The following is a 21,818-nucleotide window of genomic DNA, read 5'->3' as shown; positions in this document are numbered from 1 at the left end:
ACCTCTGGTTCCAGTAGGACAAGTCATGAGCAGCTGGCATAGTGTCATGTCTTGCCCCATCTACATTGAATACAAAGTCATATTTAATGTCATGTTCATTAACATGACATTTCAAAGTCATGGTCCAACACAAGCTAATTTTCTAGTGAAGACAAACCCCACTGCATATCTACACTACAAGCACTACAGCAGCCCAGCTAATGTGCTGCATATTCGCCACTGTAGGGCAGACACTTCCTATATCGATGGAAGAGGTTTTTTTTGTCAATGTAGTTAATCCCCCCTTCTGAGAAGCAGTAGCTAGATTGATGAAATTATTCTTCTATCAACCTATCTGCATCGAAAGTGGGGGTTAAGTTGACCTATGAATCATGCTCAGAGCACAAAATTTTTCACAGCCCTGAGCACTGTATCTAATTTTTAAGTAAAAAAACCGAGGAGTATTTGTGGTACCTTTAGAGACTAACAAATTTATTTGGGCATAAGCTTTTGTGGGCTAAAACTCACTTCATCGGATGTATGCAGTGGAATCCAGGCCTGAGAGGGATGTAAACAGAATGTCTTCCTCCAGTTTTAAATAATCAAACAAGAGTTTCCTTAGAACAAAGACCTCGTCTATTACCATTTGGAAGGTGCTTGCCTAATGTAGATAAAGACAAAATATGTTCTCTTGAAAACACAAGATCACTCTCTGGCTATTTATGGCCATTTCTTCTTAGAAGTACATAAAGAACTAAATTGTATATTTAGTAGCACTAGGTGAGGCAAACCCACAGTCAGACCAAGGTTGCTCACTCAGGTGCTCTGATTTATCCCTCCAGCAGAGCCTATAGACATACTGGCCTCAGCCCTCAGGCATACTGCAGCAGCCTTATTCCTGGGCTGGGCCCAGATCAGATGATTAATTTTTTGATGAGCTATTAAGATGTAATCAACTTCAGCCTTATTTATTACAGGGCCTTTTAAGGCTCTCTTGAAAAAATGGGGCAAACATGATTAATTCAGTATCTCTTCTACACATAGCACAATTGGTATATATATAGCTTGGCTGGATTTTGCTGACTGACTAGGAAGCTGAGTCATAGAATATCAGGGTTGGAAGGGACCTCAGGAGGTCATCTAGTCCAACCCCCTGCTCAAATCAGGACTAATCCCCAACTAAATCATCCCAGCCAGGGCTTTGTCAAGCCTATCCAGTAGTATCAAGTTGATAAACACAATTAGGAGGGTATCAGTTAGTTTCCTGTAGAGACCAAAAATGTCAATAACAGAGGCCTGGTTTTCCCCAGTATGGGGCAGCAGTGACGCTTTTTAAGCAGTGCTTTTGTATCACATCAACATTTTCACTCAATCTGGAGATACAAGAGGGGCCTGCTACTTTGTCAGGCGTGTTACAGGCAACCCAGCCGGAGTGGTGCGGGGTTGCTGTTTCTTGTGGTTTGATCACTAGTCTTATGACAGTTGATATTTTCCTGAGCAGCCCCACTTTTCTTTCTTGAATACCCCTGGGGTCCTGTGGGTGCATACGTCTCTCCCTCCGCTTTTCTTTCTTTCTGGTGCTCAAGGCTGTGGAGGTGGACACCGGAGCTTCAATGGGTTGAAAACCAGAAGGCAAAAGCCCCACATTAGATACATGGGGTGACTGGGGGTTTTTTACCTCTCAGGATTATTTTGGGAGTGGGGTGACTCATGGGCATTTTTTAACTCCCGGGGTTGAAACTACTGTGACCCTGCCCGCGCTGCAAACAACGGGGGAGCGTTGCCCCTGACGCCGTTCCGGGGCAGGATTCAGCAGACTCCAGCCTCGAACCCGGGCCCTCGCTCACGCCTGACCCTGCCCCCCGCAGCGGGCTCCGCCTCCAAACTGCCGTCAACGTCACGTGGGCGGGCGGCACCGTAAACGCGAAGGGACAAAGTTTGAGCTCCGCCGCGTACTGTACCTAGAGCTTCCCCCTCCTACTGTTATTGTTAGATCCAGGCGTCGAGATGGCGGCTCACGTCCCCGTGCGGGGCCGGTTTGTGGTGGTGGGAGGGGGGATTGCAGGAGTCACCTGCGCCGAGCGGGTAGGTACCGCTCCGCGAGCGACACCCAACCCTTTCCCCGGGCCCCCAACCGGCCAGTCAGTGCGGCGCGCGCGACACCCTTCCACCCCCCTCGGCCGTGCACGCGGCCCCTCTCAATTCTACGCCCCCCTCCCCCTGGCACCCCCCTCAGCCGTGCACGCAACCCCTCTCCCCACTGCACCCTCCTTCCTTTGTGCAACCCCCTCGGCTGTGCACGCAGCCCCTCTCACCTGTACACCCCCCTTCACCTGGGCACCCCCCTCGGCCGTGCACGCGGCCCCTCTCAATTCTACACCCCCCTCCGCCTGGCACCCCCCTCGGCCGTGCACACGGCCCCTCTCACTTGTACACCCCCCTTCACCTGGGCACCCCCCTCGGCCGTGCACACGGCCCCTCTCACTTGTACACCCCCCTTCACCTGGGCACCCCCCTCGGGCGTGCACGCAACCCCTCTCCCCACTGCACCCTCCTTCCTTTGTGCAACCCCCTCGGCTGTGCACGCAGCCCCTCTCACCTGTACACCCCCCCTTTCCCTGGGCACCCCCCTCGGCCGTGCACACGGCCCCTCTCACTTGTACACGCCCCTTCCTCTGGGCACCCCTCTCGGCCGTGCACACGGCCCCTCTCACCTCTACACCCCCCTTCCCCTGGGCACCCCCCTCGGCCGTGCACGCAGCCCCTCTCACTTGTACACGCCCCCCTCCCCCTGGCACCCCCCTCAGCCGTGCACGCAACCCCTCTCCCCACTGCACCCTCCTTCCTTTGTGCAACCCCCTCGGCTGTGCACGCAGCCCCTCTCACCTGTACACCCCCCTCCGCCTGGCACCCGCCTCAGCCGTGCACACGGCCCCTCTCACCTCTACACCCCCTTCCTCTGGGCACCCCCTCAGCCGCACACACAGCCCCTCTCACTTGTACACGCCCCTTCCTCTGGGCACCCCTCTCGGCTGTGCACACAACCCCTCTCACCTTTACACCCCCCTTCCCCTGGGCACCCCCCTCGGCCGTGCACACGGCCCCTCTCACTTGTACACGCCCCTTCCTCTGGGCACCCCCCTCGGCCGTGCACACGGCCCCTCTCACCTCTACACCCCCCTTCCCCTGGGCACCCCCCTCGGCCGTGCACACGGCCCCTCTCACCTCTACACCCCCCTTCCCCTGGGCACCCCCCTCGGCCGTGCACACGGCCCCTCTCACCTCTACACCCCCCTTCCCCTGGGCACCCCCCTCGGCCGTGCACACGGCCCCTCTCACCTCTACACCCCCCTTCCCCTGGGCACCCCCCTCAGCTGTGCACGCAACCCCTCTCTCCACTGCACCCTCCTTCCTTTGTGAAACCCCCTCGGCTGTGCACGCAGCCCCTCTCACCTGTACACCCCCCCTTCCCCTGGGCACCCCCCTCGGCTGTGCACGCGGCCCCTCTCAATTCTACACCCCCCTCCCCCTGGCACCCGCCTCAGCCGTGCACACGGCCCCTCTCACCTCTACACCCCCTTCCTCTGGGCACCCCCTCAGCCGCACACACAGCCCCTCTCACTTGTACACGCCCCTTCCTCTGGGCACCCCTCTCGGCCGTGCACACAACCCCTCTCACCTTTACACCCCCCTTCCCCTGGGCACCCCCCTCGGCCGTGCACGCGGCCCCTCTCAATTCTACACCCCCCTCCCCCTGGCACCCGCCTCAGCCGTGCACACGGCCCCTCTCACCTCTACACCCCCTTCCTCTGGGCACCCCCTCAGCCGCACACACAGCCCCTCTCACTTGTACACGCCCCTTCCTCTGGGCACCCCTCTCGGCCGTGCACACAACCCCTCTCACCTTTACACCCCCCTTCCCCTGGGCACCCCCCTCGGCCGTGCACGCGGCCCCTCTCAATTCTACACCCCCCTCCCCCTGGCACCCGCCTCAGCCGTGCACACGGCCCCTCTCACCTCTACACCCCCTTCCTCTGGGCACCCCCTCAGCCGCACACACAGCCCCTCTCACTTGTACACGCCCCTTCCTCTGGGCACCCCTCTCGGCCGTGCACACAACCCCTCTCATCTCTACACCCCCCCTTCCCCTGGGCACCCCCCTCAGCCGTGCACACGGCCCCTCTCACCTCTACACCCCCCTTCCCCTGGGCACCCTCCTTGGCTGTGCACGCGGCCCCTCTCAGCTCTACACCCCCCTTCCCCTGGGCACCCGCCTCGGCTGCGCACACAGTCCCTCTCAGCTCTACACCCCCCTTCCCCTGGGCACCCGCCTCGGCTGCGCACACAGTCCCTCTCACCTGTACAGGCCCCTTCCTCTGGGCACCCCCCTCGACCGTGCACGCGGCCCCTCTCACCTCTACATCCCTCTTCCTCCGGGCACCCCCTCAGCCGCACACACGGCCCCTCTCACCTGTACGCGCCCCTTCCCCTGGGCACCCCCTTCGGCCGTGCACACGGCCCCTCTCACCTCTACACCCCCCTTCCTCCGGGCACCCCCTAAGCCGCACACACGGCCCCTCTCACCTGCACGCAGCCCCTCTCTCCTCTGGGCACCCGCCTCGGCCGTGCACGCAGCCCCTCTCTCCTCTGGGCACCCGCCTCGGCCGTGCACACATCCTCCGTCACCAGTGTGCAGACCCCATCTGAGCAAACCCACAGATGTGCATACAGCCCTCCTGCATCTGTGCAACCCCCACTGTTATCCATACCCTCCCACCCATCTGTGCACAGCCCATCTGTGCACCCTCGACACAGCTGTGCACACAGTCTCCCTCGCCTGTGCACCCCCACAGCTGTTCATACTGCCCCCACACTTGTGTCCCAAAATGATTTTGCTTTTTTTGCTACAGTGTTTTTTATTTTTGACTCATATTAATTTTATGATCTACTGTAGCCCCCAGATCCTTTTCTGCAGTACTCTTACCAGTCATTTCCTATTTTGTACTTGTGCAGTTGATTATTCCTGTCTAAGTGTAGTACTTTGAATTTGACCTTCCTAAATTTCATCCTGTTTATTTCAGATAATTTTTTCCAGTTTGTCAAAATGATTTTAAATTCTAATCCTGTCCTCAAAAGCACTTGCAGCTCCTCCCAGCTTGGTATCGTACACAAACTTTATAAGTGTACCCTCTATGCCGTTATCCAAATCATTTTATGAATATATTGAATAGTGTGGGATCTAGGACAGGGCCCGACAGGGCCCTACAGGACCCCACTCTATATGCCCCTCCAGCTTGACTCTGAACCATTGACTATTACTTTCTGAGTATGGTTTTCCAACCAGTTCTGCACCCACCTTATTATAAGTTTATCTAGGCTATATTTCCCTACTTTGTTTATCAGAACATCACGTGAGACAGTATCAAAAGCCTTACTAAAGTTCAGATATAAACATCTACAGCTTTCTCCCATATGCAAGGCTTGTTACCTTCTCAAAAAAGGATAGTAGGTTGGTTTGATATGATTTGTTATTGACAAATCCAGGTTGACTGTTACTTATCACCTCTCTGAAAACATCTGCTCATTGTGCAGCAGCAGTTTAAAAAAAAAAAAAAAAGTTACCCTGAGGAAAGGGTTAGAAAATAAGACAGAAAATATCATAATGCCACTATATAAATCCATGGTACAGCCACACCTTGAATACTGTGTGCAGTTCTGATCTCCCCATCTCAGAAAGATATTAGAATTGGAAAAAGTTCAGAGAAAGACAATAAAAATGATTAGGGGTATGGAACAGCTTCCATATAGGGAGAGAGTAGAAAGGTTGGCACTGTTCAGCTTAGAAAAGAGATGACTAAGGGAGATAAGATAGATATGTAAAATCACAAATGGTGTGGAGAAAATGAAAAAGGAAGTGTTATTTAACGCTTCATATAACACAAGAACAAGGCATCACCCAATGAAATTAATAGGCAGCAGGTTTAAAACTAACACAAGGAAGTACTTTTGCATACAACACACAGTCAGTATGTGGAACTCGTTGCCAGGAGATGTGAAGGCCAAAAGTGTAGGTGGGTTCAAAAAAGAAATAGATGAGTTCATGGAGGATAGGTCCATCCATGGCTGTTAGGAAGATGATCAGGGATGCAGCCCCATTCTCTGGGTGACCCTAAGTCTCTGACTTCCAGAAGCTGGGACAGGATGAGACTTGCCAATTGCCTTGTTCGCTTCATTCCCTCTGAAGCACCTGGCAGTGACCACTGTCAGAAGACAGGATACTGGTCTAGATAGTCCATTGGTCTGATCCAGAATGACCATTTTTATGTTTTTATTATCTTCTAGTTGCTTTCAAACTGATTGTTTTGATTATTTGCTTCATTAACTTTCTGAGTACCAAAGTTAAACTGACTGGTCTGTAATTCTCTGGGTTGTCCTTATTCCCCTTTTTATAGGTAGGTACTATATTTGCCCTTTTCCAGTCCTCTAGGATCTCTCCTGTCCTGTTCTCAGACATAATCATTAACGGCTCAGAGATCTCTTCAGATAGTTTCTTAAGTATTCTAAGATGTATTTCGTCAGATTTGAAATCATCTGCTGATTTGAAATCATCTAACTTGTCTAAGTAATTCTTAACTTATTCTTTCTCTTTTAATGTAAGAGACCATTTACATATAAAATATTTATATTAATGGGGAATTAATTAATTCCTGGCAATGTACATGCAAAATCTCATCCCGCTCAAGAAGACAAGAAAATCATTGCTCCAAAAATTGTCATGTAGAGTCAACATCTTTTAATTATTGAAGCAAAAGAATTTGTAAGAGTTATTTAATTGTAAAAGACTGTTTTAAGAACTAAAAACTTTTGTATAAAGAACAGGAGTGTTTGGACTTTTTGAAAACAGAATTTCATTTCCTGTGAAACTCTAATAAAATTGAAAGAATATCTCAGAAAATGGGCTGAATAAAAAGCAGGAGTTAGTTTTAACTTTAAAAGTTATCTGGATCTTTCCTGCCACAAGAAAAACAAAGGCAATTAAATAAAAAGAAAAGGAGTACTTGTGGCACCTTAGAGACTAACCTTAGTCTCTAAGGTGCCACAAGTACTCCTTTTCTTTTTGCGAATACAGACTAACACGGCTGTTACTCTGAAACCTGTAATTAAATAAAGGTTATGTATTTATTAAGCAGTGCATATTCAGGAGCTGAAAATGCCACTTAAGCCAGCTCTGAATTCACAAAGCTAATAAGAGTGATGGCAAGCAAGTTGAGTCTAAATGAGCCTGAAATAGATGTGTTTTCCTATAATTTCTTGAAAATAGGAAGGTGAATGGTATAAAAGACTCTGAAGTGAGCACCTCAGATGCTTCCATCCGCTAGTCTGGTTAGACAGCAATCATTCCACAGCTCATCCTGTCCATCTCCACAAGCAAGGTGCCACATGCAAACAAGAAAAATAGAGAAGACTCAAGAAGAAACCTACCAACCCAAGGAAAACCTTCCCAAAACTTCAGCATGAATTCACGAGACAAAGTTAACTACGACTTTGCCAAAGGATTAGATTCACAATTCTTGTAATGATTTTGTTGGAAGATTGAAATGCTGTTATTATTTAAAATACTAACAGTTTCTCCTGATAAATACAAAATGGTTGGACCATGTATTAATGGAGAAAAGATGGGGCTAAACATTGGTAAACCAAGGCCATATCTACACTGCAGAGTTAAGTTGACTTAAGTTTTGTCTACAATCGTAAGATGCTTTAATAACATCGGTGGAGCATGTCCACACAACGCTCCTTGTGATGGCTGAGCACATCCTCAGTCATTGCTCTTGCATCAACAGAAAGAGCTTTGCATTGTGGGTAGCCATCGCACTGTGCAACTCACCATCCTTTGTCACCCTCTGCTGCTGGGAGCTCTGGGAACGGATCACTGTGCATCATGGTGATGTGCTCGCCGTCCTGTGATGCATTTCTTTCCATCCCATCATTCCATGGACTTCCTACTTCATTTTGTGCCATTTTTCAACAGCCCTGTAAACTGTGTGCTTGCCATCTGTGCCTGACAGCATGGATCCTGAGCTGCTGATCATTCTAGTGATGAGCGTTATGAACACAATGCGGCTAGTCCTGCAGTATTTCATGAGCTGCGAAACAGAGTGAGCTGGTGATGCTTGCCCTGCTGTCTGCCATGGAAATAAATAATTCAAGATTGCTGCTGGCATTCACAGACCAGCTTGCCACAGTGGACCATCGATATTCAGATTGGGAAACAAGTACCGAGTGGCAGGATCGCATTGTGATGCACGTATGGGATGACGAGCAGTGGCCGCACAACTTTCGGATGCGCAAAGTCACCTTTCTGGAACTGTGTGCGGAGCTCGCCCCAGCACTACAGCTCAAGAACACCAGAATGAGAGTTGCTCTGACTGCGGAAAAGCAAGTGCGATTGCTGTTTGGAAGTTGGCAACTCCAGACTGCTACCAATCAGCTGCGAATCAGTTTGGAGTTGGAAAGTCCACCGTGGGGGCTGCACTGATGCAAGTGTGCAGGGCCATTAATCGCCTCCTGCTACGAAGGACTGGGACTTTTGATAATGTCCAGGAAATAATTGGTGGTTTTGAGGTAATGGGATTCCCTAACTGCGGCGAGGAGATAGAACACATATCCCCGATCATCTTGCAACAGAGTACATCCACCAAAAGGGCTACTTCTCCATGGTCTTGGTGGTGCTGGTGGATCACCGGAGCCATTTCACTGACATCAGTGCGGGGTGGTCAGGGAAAGTGCATGATGTATGCATCTTTCAGAACACTGGACTATATAGAAAGCTGCATGCTGGGACTTTCTTTCCAGACCAGAAGGTTCCAGTGGGGAATATGCAAATGCCCATAGTGATCCTTGGACATCCTGCATACCCCTTGCTCCCGTGGCTCATGAAGCCTTACACCAAAAACCTAGACAGCAGCAAGGAGCAATTCAACAATAGGCTTAGCAGGTGCTGAATGAACATTGCATGTGCCTTTGGCCAATTAAAAGGTCACTGGTGCTGTCTTTTTTCCAGTTACACCTCAATGAGGAAAATATTCTGATGGTCATTGCGGCCTGCTGTACTCTCCATAATTGTGAATTGAAGGGAAAAAAGTTTCCCCGGGGTGGGCCACTGAGGCTGATCAACTGGCTGCTGATTTTGAACAGCCAGATAGAAGGGCAATCAGAAGGGTGCAACGGGAGGCTATTCAAATCAGGGAGGTATTAAAGGAGCTTTTGACAATGATTGTTAGTAATGTGTCTGTCTGTGATGCATGCAGCCAGGCAATGTTTACTTTCCCCGGTATTGCTTGCTTCTGGAGCATTTACTGCAAGGAGCAAATATTCCTACCTACAGCCTCTGTGGTTTCAGTGTTAGCACTGAGTGATGTATATATGTCACAAAGACTCATCTTATTAAGACTCAAGTTTAATAACGGGATAAAACACAAACTTTTGGACAAACAGGGAACATAAAAATCAAAACAGTCTTGCGGTTAGGGCTCTCATAGCTGGGTGTAATTCCAGTTTTCATTGGAAAACCATTCCCCAAGCATGGCTTGCACAGGTTACTGTGAGAGACCGGAAACACGCAATAACTGTGGTAGGGGAGTTGCGGGAGGGCAAGGACCAGAGTTCTGTAGAGGCTGGATGGGGAGTCAGGCATGGATTTGCTCAGATTTTGCTCTGATTGCTCTGAGGGACTTCAACATCTCTGTCTGGTCCTCCAGGAGGTTTATCATCTGCTCCTGCCTGTGTCCCTTCCTGGCTATCCAGCCTCAGTCTTTCATTAATTGTTTCACTATGTGCTACATCTGTTGATTGCAGCACTTCTTGAAACATATCCTCCTTATTCCTCCTGGGTTGCCTTATCTGATGGAGGTGCTCTGCCAGTGTGGAGGAGTGTGTTCTTAAGGGCACATGTGCAGAAGGCAAAGAAACAATGAACAGAGATGGCATTGTGAGTGCGCTCACAGACGTGAATCACAAAAGTTACACACACCTCTTTCTCACTGTCCTTTGGATAGCACGCAGGTGGCCGCGAGTCCCAATTATGGTGAGTTCGCGGTGGGAGGGGAGGAAAGGACAAGAAAATACAAAGGATGCTTTTCGAAGGGGTTACTATTAGCGGCTAGTTAGCCTATTCCGAATACTGGTACCCTTTTGCACAGGCAAGGGTAATTGAACCCGATATCTAACTCCTCGTGGTAATTCAGGATGTAAGGGAGCATCTCCTGCATGCATGTGGTTTCAGACCGGCTCTGTATGCTGCTTGCCTGTGTGCCACTCTGGTTCCTGCAGAAATAGTTGTCGGGTGGCGCTGCAAAGTTTCCTAGAGTGGGGGTAGAAACGAAGGAGCACTGGCAAGGAACCTTGCAGAGTACTTACAGGAAAGTTTTCTAGAGATCGCTATGGAGGATTCCAGAGACATCCCCATGTACATGAAAAAACTTTTCTGCTGTGGCCCCACTATGTAGATGGACAGGCTCTGTTGTTAATTTCTGTTCCTTATCCCACCTCTACCATATAACAAACTACATGAGAGATCAATCTCCTGTCACCATGCAGTATGAAAGCAAAATGAGTACTTACCAGAGCTCCCCTCTCCTGCATCCTCGCCAAAGCCAGAGTGCTCGGATTAGCTAAACCCTTCCAGAGTGGAAAAGAGGTGCTGACTCACTGGGCCACTTGATGACCCTGCCTTGTGCTCCACATCGTCGTCCACCACTTCCTCCCTGAAGTTGAGTCTGCTGGCCGCTGCCTCTGTGCCCCCGAAGTATCCATGGGGCTCTTGGCGGTGGAGATGGGGTCGCCGCTGAGGATGGCATGCAGCTCCTTACAGAAGCAGCATATCTTTGGCCCTCCACCAGAGCGACGGTTGGCCTCCCTTGCCTTCTAGTACGACTGTCTCAGCTCCTTGATTTTAGCATGACGCTGCTGCGTGTCCCTTGTGTGCCCCTTCTCCTGCATGCCAATAGCAATCAGCCTGTAGGTATTGAAATTCCTACAGTTGGTGCAAAGCTGTGACTGCACAGCTTCCTCTCCCCATATATTCAGCAGATCGAACAGCTCCAGTGTGTTCCACATGGGTGCGCATCTGTTGCGTAAAGCTGGCATGGTCAGCTGTTTGAACTGTGCATGCCGAGCAAACAGGAAGAGGAATTTCAAAATTTCCTGGGCCTTTAAATGGGGAAGGGGTGCATATCTATGTATCTTCAGGGCAGCAGAGTTCAAACTGCTGACCAGAGCAGTCATGATGGGTATTGTGGGACACTTTCTGGAGGCTGATTAGGGTGACATAACCAAGTAAGTTGTCTACACTGCCACTGTGTTGCTCTAACTACATCGCAGAAAAGCTCTATGTTGCTTGTTGAGATGGTTTTATTAGGTCAGCATAGCAGGGGAGTTGCATCCACCGGAGGAGCATTTCAGTATGTATACCGCCAGTGTTTTGTCTATGAAATCTGACTTTTGTCAACAAAACTGTGTAGTGTAGACAAGGCCCAAGAAATAGTGTGATTTAATATTCTTAATGTTGGTTAATTGGCCTGTCTCAAGACAGCTCCTTAACTGGCTTTTTCTGATTGATTTAATTTTTCTTATTTCATAGGATGTGGTTAGGATTGCCTGCTTTGCGAACTATAAACTGGTTGTTTGTTTATTAATACCCAGCAAGTCCACCTTCCATGAGACTAAATTATAAAACGTTCGTAGGTATCTAAACAGTGGATGCACAATAATTTTGGGAAACCAAATACTTGAGTCTTATCTTACCAAGACAAAAGTATCCACCAGAGGCTGTTTACTCTTAAAAGTGTGATTCCTGTCAAAAGCTCTCTACAAAGAGACATACAGAAGAAGTTGTAATGGAAGTAACCGGTTTATCATTTGTGTTTGGTCATTTGTGGTGTTTAATATTTCCTTTTTTTTAATATTAAAATATCGCTGGTTAATAACCATGATTATTTTGCTTAGTCTTGCTCATGGAGCCCTTAACGTACCTGTGACTAAATAGTGGGAGCCACACCGCTAAGTTGACAGTAAGAGAAACAAATAATAAGAGTTGGCCCACCATTTTTTATTTCTTGAAACTAAATAATTGTAGTAATCTTTAAAATAAAATTACTTAGCATCCAACAATTTAAAATTATCCCTTTCAACCCTACCTGCCCTTAGTCAATAATAAATGGAGTGAATTGCATGAGAATTTATACTGCACTTAGAAGAGGTGAGATCTGAACATCAGGGTTCCTTGCTAAGGGAACTGTCCCCAACGTAAGCAAGCCCATGTGCCTCTCCCTCTCTTTGTAACAGGCCACATTCTTGCTGCGGCACAGGCTTTGTCATCAAATTAAAAATCTGTGTTTCAGATGAACGCACAAACTTGCTGTTACCACTTTAAAGTACTTTAATTTAAAAACTTGCCATTTCACTTACCCAAAGATCATATTCTTGGACCCTGTGTTACGGAAACAATGATGTATGGAAATTTAAACCAGATCTGTGATTGTATCTTTCTGCTAGAGGGACTACAGAAGGCAGTGAGGCTCTCCCTGGCAAAAATAACCAAAACATGAATTTTTAAACAGCTTAATTATATAACCAGTACATCAAAAAATCCATAATTAGCCAAAGATTAATCCATTTTTCATAAAACTCACTCAGATTCCAGGTATTCACCGTTCTTTCTACTGTCAAAAGTGTTTAACTGAGTTACCACTGCCCACTAATAATTGGACTCCATGCATACGGGCTCTTCAGATCTCAGTTTGTGTGACTTTACACCTCCCAATTTGGCTAGTGTGATGGTATGAAGGATCGCCTTGTGGTTAGGCATTCATGCCATGATGTGAGTCTTATGGAAATGTCTGTAAATAAATAAAACCCTGGACCTGGGAGTCAGGTTCACTTCCATTATATCACCCAAGCTAAGTTTACCCTTCTGTAAAATGGAGGTAATATTTGCCTACGTCTCTGGGTTTTACAAGACTAAAATCCTTAATATGATAACTTTTGGGTTTTTTTGTACTGTTATTGTCTTATTTAAAGTCAGATTCCACTGACAGCTGTGTTCACTCATCATGCTCTCTCTTTCTTTCCAAGCTGGCTACAGAATTTCCATCAGAAGATATTGTCTTAGTAACTGCTTCTCCAGTTATAAAAGCAGTAACAAATTTCAGACAGGTAAGAGAGTCGTAATTTTTGTTGTGTGTAGGCGTCTATAAAAGTTACTAAAGCATTTACTCAGTGGAGATAATTTAGGGCCTGACTCTGCAAATGCTTATGCATATGGTTTCAGTCTCTTGCCCTTTTTCCCCCTTTCCCCCTGGCTCCCAGTCCCAGTCTGCTTGTCCGACCTATTCCAGCTTCCTTCTCAAGCTCTCGAGCTCCCAATCTCAGACTCCATTCCCCCATCCTGGCTCCGTGTCACCATCTCTGTGCCCAGCCAGTCTCAGTTTCTCTCCCCTGTGCTCTTCTAGGCACAGTCTCACCAGACTCCTTTCCCAATCTACTACTTTCCCACCCCCTGGTCTGGCTTTTGCCTCCTCTGCATTTGAATCAGATGGCACCAGGGCAGCGTGGAGGAAGAAGCTAACAGAGGAGACCGCGCACCCCAGCTCGGAGCAGTCATTACAGGGAAAGTCTGACTTCACCCCCTAGCCCTGGGCTGGAGCATACTCAGTTGCTTTGTGGGAATAGATTATGCAGAGTTTGGTCACAGGTAGGAGCTATGAGAGAATGGATTATGCTCAGTTGCTGTGTGGAGATGGCATGAATGTTAGACCAGTCTGCGCTAGGAGCTGTGAAAGACTCAAGCATGCTTAGTGAAGATGGAATCTTTAGAGATTTTAGCTGTGGATCTCTAAGAAGTCTCTCCTGAATACATGTATGAACTGGGATTTTTCATTCACTTTTATCACTTGGCCAAATTTGGGCATGTTTTCACAGCAAAATGCATATCCCTGACACAAAGGCCACCCCCTGCCGAATTTCAAGTCCCTGCTCACAGCATAGGGGTCATAGATCTGTTCAAAAAGAAGGTCACCAGAATTTTTTAATGTGGGCAGAACAGCATATTTTTTTTCTAGCCTTGTTCTTAAAAACAACTGAACTGGCTAAAAATTTTCCAAATAAATTTAGGCTAAGGCCCTGCATGGATTGTTGCAGCCCAAATGAATTTAGTTTTGCAAAGTTATAAGTAACTGGAAACAGTCTTAAAATGACAGGTTTCAGAGTAGCGGCCGTGTTAGTCTGTATTAGCAAAAAGAAAAGGAGTACTTGTGGCACCTTAGAGACTAACAGATTTATTTGAGCATAAGCTTTCGTGAGCTCACTTCATCGGATGCATTCAGTGGAAAATACAGTGGGGAGATTTATATACACAGAGAACATGAAACAATGGGTGTTACCGTACACACTATTACGAGAGTGATCACTTAAGATGAACTATTACCAGCAGGAGAGCGGGGGAGGGGGAAACCTCTTAAATGGAAAGCGTAAGGCTACCTTAATAATAGACGGTTCTACCAGCCCCACTTATAATAATAGAACTTAGATATGGGAAAGACCTGTTTGATTGTCTAGTCCAATGGTTCCCCAGCCTTTCTTGTGGGAATAGCGTATTGCTATTCCCAGAAGACTGTGGCGGGCGCCGCACACTCTGCTGCCGAAATGCTGCCGAGAAGCAGCAGCGGCAAGAAGCGTTGCTGCCGAAATGCCACCGAGAAACAGCAATGCTTCTCGGTGGCATTTTGGTGGGCGGTTCTCCGGTGGGCGCGCTTGGCAGCAGCATTTCGGCAACAGGGTGTCCTGCAGGCACACAAAAAGGCCCCGGCGGGCGCCATGGTTCCCACAGGTACTGTGCTGGGAACCACTGGTCTAGTTAATCCTCCAAGGGGCAAATATAGTCTCAGGTGCTTCATCTAGTGTAAATTTAAATTTCTCAAGATAGGGATTTAGAAGTCCAAGTTCCATTTTGAGTAGTAACGTACTACTGAGAGCCTTTCTCAGGAATATTTATGAACAGATTATGTACCTAATTGCTTAATTTTAACAGCAACTTTCTAACTTGGTTGAAAGAATTTGCTGTGGGTTTGATGCTTTAAGTTTACAAACTGGGAATGAACATCATCTATTTTCCAATCTAAATTGAAAACTTAATAAAAGAAGAAAAACAATTAAAACATAAATGATTTCTCTCTCTCTCTCTCACTCTTTAAACTATAGGTCTCCAAAACACTAGAGGAGTTTGATGTTGAAGAACAACCAAGCACTATGTTAGAAAAACGGTATCCCAACATTAAAGTTATAGAGTCTGGAGTGAAAGAGTTGAAAAGTCAGGAGCATGTAAGAGAATTTTTGTTTTGCCTAATTTTCTAGGGATCCTGAAATTGAATGGGTTTAAGAGGGGATCCATTTTTCACATGAAATATGTTATTAAAATGGAATTTCTAATGATTTAAATTAATTTACCAAGATTTAGAACAGAAAAGAAATGTCACAGTTCACTTATAGTGCCCTTTTAGAAGAAATGTAGGCAATGGGGTAAAAAGCAATCACAGGTCATAATTCATTAGAAAAATTCAGTTGTTAGGATGGTTAGATCAAGACTCCTGATTCCTCTAATATATTGCATGGATCTTTAGAGCAGCGTAACAAAGAGATTGATCATGAAGCCAGATATAGTAGAACTAAGATTCCTGAAAAATTCTTAAATCATTAATCGGCACTCTCTGTGAACTGTAACTTTGGTTTGTTGCCAAAGAGAAACCAAAAATAGTATTGACTTTATAAATTTATAATAAATACCTACTTTTAATTCTCAGGAGAACAAAATAAATAAACCCCTACACTTTTTTCTCCGTTCTACAGCAAAAATATAGTACACACAGTCTCTCTAATTCTTGTTCAGTGTCTTATTTACAGAGTAAAGTTGGAAGGCTTTGTTTTTCACCTCAGTATTATTTGTTTACCCACACTGGCGTCAAGTCTGTGTTTTTGCTTCTATTATATGTAACTGGTATACCAGTAATTAATTCACTGTACTTAGGGTAAGGTAGTATACTCGTATTCTATATCTGTTAGGCTGATGTATGTTCTCAGGTATAATACATTATTAAGACTGTTGTGTGTGCGGTTTATTAAGATGTTGTGGGTTTTGTTTTAGGGATGTCCCCTGGGATGGCCATTGTGACATTTTGGGGACCATTCAGGCCAGTAATGGGTTCGGTAACCCCTGCCCTGTAACCTTGGTTGGCCTTTGTGATATGCTGCTATAGCTCAGAGCCCTGACACCAGTAGCCAGACCACAGGCATAAAGGTCTCACCGTCGCTTTCACCAGCCTAGTTACTCCTTATAGGGTGACCCCAACAGCCCTTCTGGTCCTGAGTCTCCCCAAATCCATCCTTCCTGAGTTCTTAACTATCAGATCGTTTGACTTTGCACAGTGTCAAAGACAGGGATCTATCTGTGAATGCTGGATCCCCCTGCTTGGGTTAGGGAGCACTGTGAGAAACTGTTTAAAAGCAATAGGTAATTTTTATTAGAAAAAGGAGTTTGTCTAATATGGAAGTGCAAAGCCAGAAGTTGTATTTTTGTTTATTTTCTGTGTAACTTGTATGTGTTTGCTTTTCCTTACTATTTCATCTTTGAATCTATGATTTTTCTATTATATAAACTTTTTGTTTATTTTTACAAGAACCAGTTCTCTGGTGTGCAAATTGTTTGGAGTGTATATGCTAAAATGAACTGATAATGGGGGGATGGGGGCTGTTTTCGCACCTTCAGGGGTGATGAACTAGAGGGAAAATATCTGAGTGTCTGGTAGTTAAGAACTTGGGGTGGGCGGATTTGTGGAAACTGAGAATTGGAAGGGCTGATAGTCACCCTGCAAGGAGTAATAAGGCAGATGGAAGCCAGGGTGAGACTTTTATGCTTGTGGGCTGGCTATTAGTGTCAGGGCTCTGAGCCCATATATTTTAGCATTTAGGCACTCAAGATTACAAGGCAGGTGGTGACGGATCCTTTTAAGGTCTGGGTAATCCCCCAAAAGTCTCAGCCATATTGCATGTGTACATCATCTTTCATCTCAAAGGACCCCAACGCTTTCTACAAGATGTACAGAACCATTGTAATATAGCAGTCTCTGAGGTGGAGAACAGCAAATAAGCTCAGAAAATGTTGCATTTTAAATGTTCTATGCTGCAGCTTGTTGTGGCTTCTTCCAGAACCTAACAATGTTGCTCTTTTAGAATTTGATCCAGTGTCTGTTGAAGTCAGTGGTACCCTTTCCATTGACTTTAATGAACTTTGGGTCAGACATTTGGTTGACCAGATGTGGCAATATGTAGAGTTGCATCCATGGCACTTATATTCTTTGAAAGACCTGGGGAAAAAAACATTATTTTGAACACAGACCCGCAAAAGCAACTATTTATACCTCAGGCTCCCCCAACAGAATTCTGTGTACATGCAAGTAAATTAGTCACAGACTTCCATTCTATAAAATACAGAAGTAATCTCCAATATAAAAAATAGCACTTGGACAAGGAAAGCAGTGTAGGTTTTGCCATGATATACAAGCTAGTAAAAAACAGTCCACTGTGCAAAACAAACTCTTCCCTCAACAGCATAAGAAAATACAGCATGCCACCAAGAGGCAAGCTTTATATTTTGTCTTGTAATCTTATTGAGTTTACTATATGTAGTTTCCATTTTACTGATTTAAGAACTCACATAGCACTGTCGTGAGCGTAGTATAAACTGCTAGATATTTAATCAGTTAGAGAGAGAGAGGACTTGCTTAGTTTTTTTTTACTTTTTCCCATAGCCGGTTACAGATTTTGATACCAGCAAAATACTCCGATTTTAAGGTGTACCCTGGGTTTTCTTAGTTGACCTATATAGATGGTTTTCCTTTTTAATCTTTTAACAGAAAATTTTCACAGAAGATGGCAAACAGTGTATATATGAAAAACTTTGCCTATGTGCAGGAGCAAAACCTAAGTTAATTTTTGAAGAAAACCCATATGTATTAGGAATCCGGGATACTGACAGTGCTCAGGTAACATATTTTCATGGTTCATAAACATGTTAACATTTTGCATCCTAACCACGCACATGTGGTTAGTCACAGTATAGCGTAAAAATTATTGTGGAATGAAATGGATAAACAAGATGTTATTCTAATATCAGAAATAAATAATAGAAACCATTGTTATACATTTTTAGAAGCAAAGTAGCAGCTCTAAAATGCCATTTAAAAATTTATTTATCTTATTTAAAAAATAAGATCTTTATTTTCAAAAACAGCTCATGAATGGATAGAGAGGGTTCCCATCATGAGAACCTTCAGAATAAGCAAAATAGTAGTTTATTTTGTGCTGGTGACAGGTGCCAGATTGAAAATAGGGAGCAAGCTTCCCCATATTTTCTTGCTTACTACAGTATAGATATGGCTACACCGTACATTTTTTAGCCAGATTGTCATGACTCTTGGTCACCGCTGATCTGGACCAGATTCAAATAAACAGTTTAAAATGTAATGGCTTTCTGTGCAATGAGCTATTCAGTCCCAGTGGATGCAGATTTTTGTTTAAAATATAGTGTCCCAAGTGGGGATGATATGTTACAAAATACTGTTTTGTATTTTTTGTTTTCTGAATAGCAGCATCTCTTGTTCATTATAAGTTATGTAATTCAAGGACTTAATTAAATTTTCTTTTTCAAAATCTTTTCCAGGCAAACAAAACTGTCTGTGGCAAATCTAAGAACCTTACTGTTAAATCAATGTTATAAATGCAAAACAGTCTCCTTATCCTGGTCCATTTTGACTTTTTACAAGATATTGAGAGAAATAAAATTGGTCTCAAACAGAACATGATTTCAATGTTGGCTTTTAAATACATTATAAAATATGGGAAGAAATGTGCTTTAGTGGTTAGGACAAGGGAGAGACTCCTGGATTCCATTACAAGCTCTGCCATTTAGTCTTAACTAAATCATTTACCTTTCCCCTCCTCAGTTTATTTATCTATAAAAGCAATATAGTAAAGGCACACTGTGACATCCTAACAGAGCTATAGTGTCTTAATTAACTTCAATAAAATGCCTTAACATAATTAGATGTATATCATTCATAATCATTAATATAATAATTATTAAAATTATACATTTGAGAATTTGAGAAATATTAAATTATGTAAATTGATCAAGTTTGAGTGACTAAAAGACTGTAAGCTGTCCTTTTTTCTCAATATAGGTCTTTCAGAATCATTTGGCTAAAGCTAAAAGAATAGCAGTTGTGGGAAATGGTGGCATTGCACTCGAATTAGTGTAAGTAAATTATTTTCTTAAGTTATTGAGAAATGTGTGCAAATAAAGACTAGAACAACTGGGCTATCCAAGTGTGTGTTATCTTAAGATTTTTTTTAAAAAAGCTTTATAATAAAATTATAATTAGTGTTTGTTTATATTTAGTAAGGGTATTGATAAAAGGAAATACTTTCACACAACATATAATTGGACTGTGGAACTCATTATCACAGAAAATCATTGAGGCCAAAAATTCAGCAAGATTCAAAAAGGGATTAGACATTTATATGGATAACATCCGGAGTTAAACTAATGTAAAAATAATTGAAAGGGATGTTAAAGCTTGTGCTTTAGGGTTTAAGCTATTCTCTAACTACTAGAGATTAGAATGAGACCTAATGTGGGAGTATGGAGCAGATCTGCCTACTGTGTGGTTCTTACACCTTCCTCTGAAGTCCTTTTAATACCAGGATTGGTGTTGGAATGAGGATAATGTGCTGGAGGGATTCTTGCCCCCTACTCTGAATTGAGGCTGAAGTGGTGGGGGAGGCTGCAGGGATCACCAAATTGGAGGATCCAGGATAGTCTTGCTTATGGTTTTTCTCTCATCAGGCAAAGACTTTCTTTAGGTACTGTAGTGGATGTGACCGGGTTGTGGGAGAAGGGGGGTCTTGTCATGATGCTCTAGGTTCTTGGATCCATTAGTGACGTTTAGTACTGTATACGTATATGTAGATTTGCCTCATAAAAAGGGGGATAACATGTAATCTCCATAACCAGTACTAAAGGACATGAAAATAGGATGCACAGAACTTCTTCTTTCACCAGGGAGGCATTAACTTTGTTTCCAGGTTTAGGAATGAAAGCCCCTGCCCTTCTTTAATCTAGATCAGCGTTTCTCAAACTGGGGTCTGCAGACTCCAACCCAGGGGATCCGTGGGTCCCGTTGCTCAACTCCTCCCCTTCCCTCCCTCTCTCCCTCCCTCCCTCATAGTCAGGCTCCCTACCTGCCCTTGTTCTGTGCAGCTCCTGGAAGTGGCCGCCAGTTCCCTGTTGACCCGAGGCACAGGGGCAGCCAGAGAGGCTCTGTGCACTGCCCCCGTCTGAGTGCTGGCTCCACAGCTTCCATTGGCCAGGAACCGTGACCAATGGCAGCTGTGGGGGTGGCGTCTGCAGGTCCGAGGGCAACGCACAGAGCCTTACTGGCCATGCATCTGCCTAGGGGCCATAGGAACCTGGTGGCTGCTTCCTGGGAGCCACAGTAAACGCTACCGGGACCCCGCACTCCTCCCCACCCCCCCCCCGCCACCTCTGCCCCAGCCCAGAGTCCCCTCCTGGACCCAAACTCCCTCTCGGAGCCCTCAGCCCGGAGTTTCCTCCCGCACTCCAAACCCCTTATCCCCAGTCCCACCCCCAGCCAGAGCTCTCACCCCCTTTCCACATCCCAACTCCCTGTCATGGCCTGGTGAAAGCGAGTGAGGGTGGGGGAGAGCAAGCAACAGAGGAAGGGGGGATGGAGCGAGTGGAGGGCAGGGGCTTGGAGAAGAGGTGGGGCCTCGGTGAAGGGGCAGGGCAAAGGGGGTCCCCAAACATTTTTAAATCGAAATGGGGGGCCTCCGGTTGCTAAAGTTTGAGAACCGCTGATCTAGATCACTCATAAACAAAGATTTCCTCTGTGGCAACCCATAATTTTATCCATTGTTGAAATGTGCTTTCCAGGTATGAAATTGAAGGATGTGAAGTAATTTGGGCCATCAAAGACAAAGCCATTGGGAATACTTTCTTTGATGCGGGAGCAGCTGAATTCCTTATTCCAAAGCTAACTGCTGAGAAATTAGAGACTGCAATTGCATGTAAAAGAACCAAATATACGACAGACGGTACTGTGCAAACAGTAAAATACACTCCTTGCTTTAGTGTACTAGCATATTAGTTGGCACTTGAATTTAAAGCAACATCCAAAATCATACGTAAACCTGAGATCAGCTGAATTAGCAATGTTCAGAAAAGCTTCACTGTTCAAAATAGCATTCCCTCTTTACAAAAACAAACATAAAAAGGATTTTAATTATTATACTGCTAAAATGTTTGTGTAATATTGTTCTGTAAAGATTATTTAATTTATATACTGGTATGTAGGCATGTATCTCTGTCTCTATCTGATGATGTTGCATATTATATAATTGGCCAAGTGCTGCAGGAAGTAATACTGGTAATTGGAAGCACTCTACCCTCTTAGTCAGTACTGAACTAATGCCCCTGCAGAGTGCTAGGAGATGCTACTGCTCGATACAATTTCTTTTGGATAAGGCACAAAACTAAGATTTCTAGCTTATTGTGGTCATTAAAGATCTCATTACGCTTGATGCTTTTTAAAATTCCCCCATCTGTTTTAATTTAGATATTAATATTTTTTCTGTGTTACAGTGAGGGGCTGCAGTTCTCTGTTCACATGAGTAGCCCCATTGATTCATGTGAGTAAGGGTCTGCTGGA

General features: G+C 45.3%; 1 protein-coding gene across 2 annotated transcripts in view; it reads left to right on the top strand.

Moving 5' to 3' along the window:
• Positions 1–1,930: 1,930 nt before the first annotated feature.
• Positions 1,931–21,818, top strand: part of PYROXD1 (pyridine nucleotide-disulphide oxidoreductase domain 1) — a 36,201-nt gene continuing 16,313 nt past the window's right edge. The window contains exons 1-7 of one of the 2 annotated variants that reach the window (XM_048827117.2): positions 1,940–2,064; positions 7,301–10,908; positions 13,114–13,194; positions 15,238–15,357; positions 17,946–18,074; positions 19,272–19,345; positions 21,044–21,204. In XM_048827117.2, the coding sequence (XP_048683074.1) occupies positions 10,837–10,908; positions 13,114–13,194; positions 15,238–15,357; positions 17,946–18,074; positions 19,272–19,345; positions 21,044–21,204 (637 nt within the window). In that variant the 5' untranslated portion in view covers positions 1,940–2,064; positions 7,301–10,836. Of the gene's footprint in view, positions 2,065–7,300; positions 10,909–13,113; positions 13,195–15,237; positions 15,358–17,945; positions 18,075–19,271; positions 19,346–21,043; positions 21,205–21,818 lie in introns of both variants that reach the window. The other variant, XM_048827107.2, reaches the window with a different exon arrangement.

This window comes from Caretta caretta, chromosome 1 (genome assembly GCF_965140235.1).
Source record: "Caretta caretta isolate rCarCar2 chromosome 1, rCarCar1.hap1, whole genome shotgun sequence".
NCBI lineage: Eukaryota > Metazoa > Chordata > Testudines > Cheloniidae > Caretta > Caretta caretta.
The sequence above is the reverse complement of the archived record's forward strand: the minus strand, read 5'-3'. Positions and strand labels throughout refer to the sequence as shown.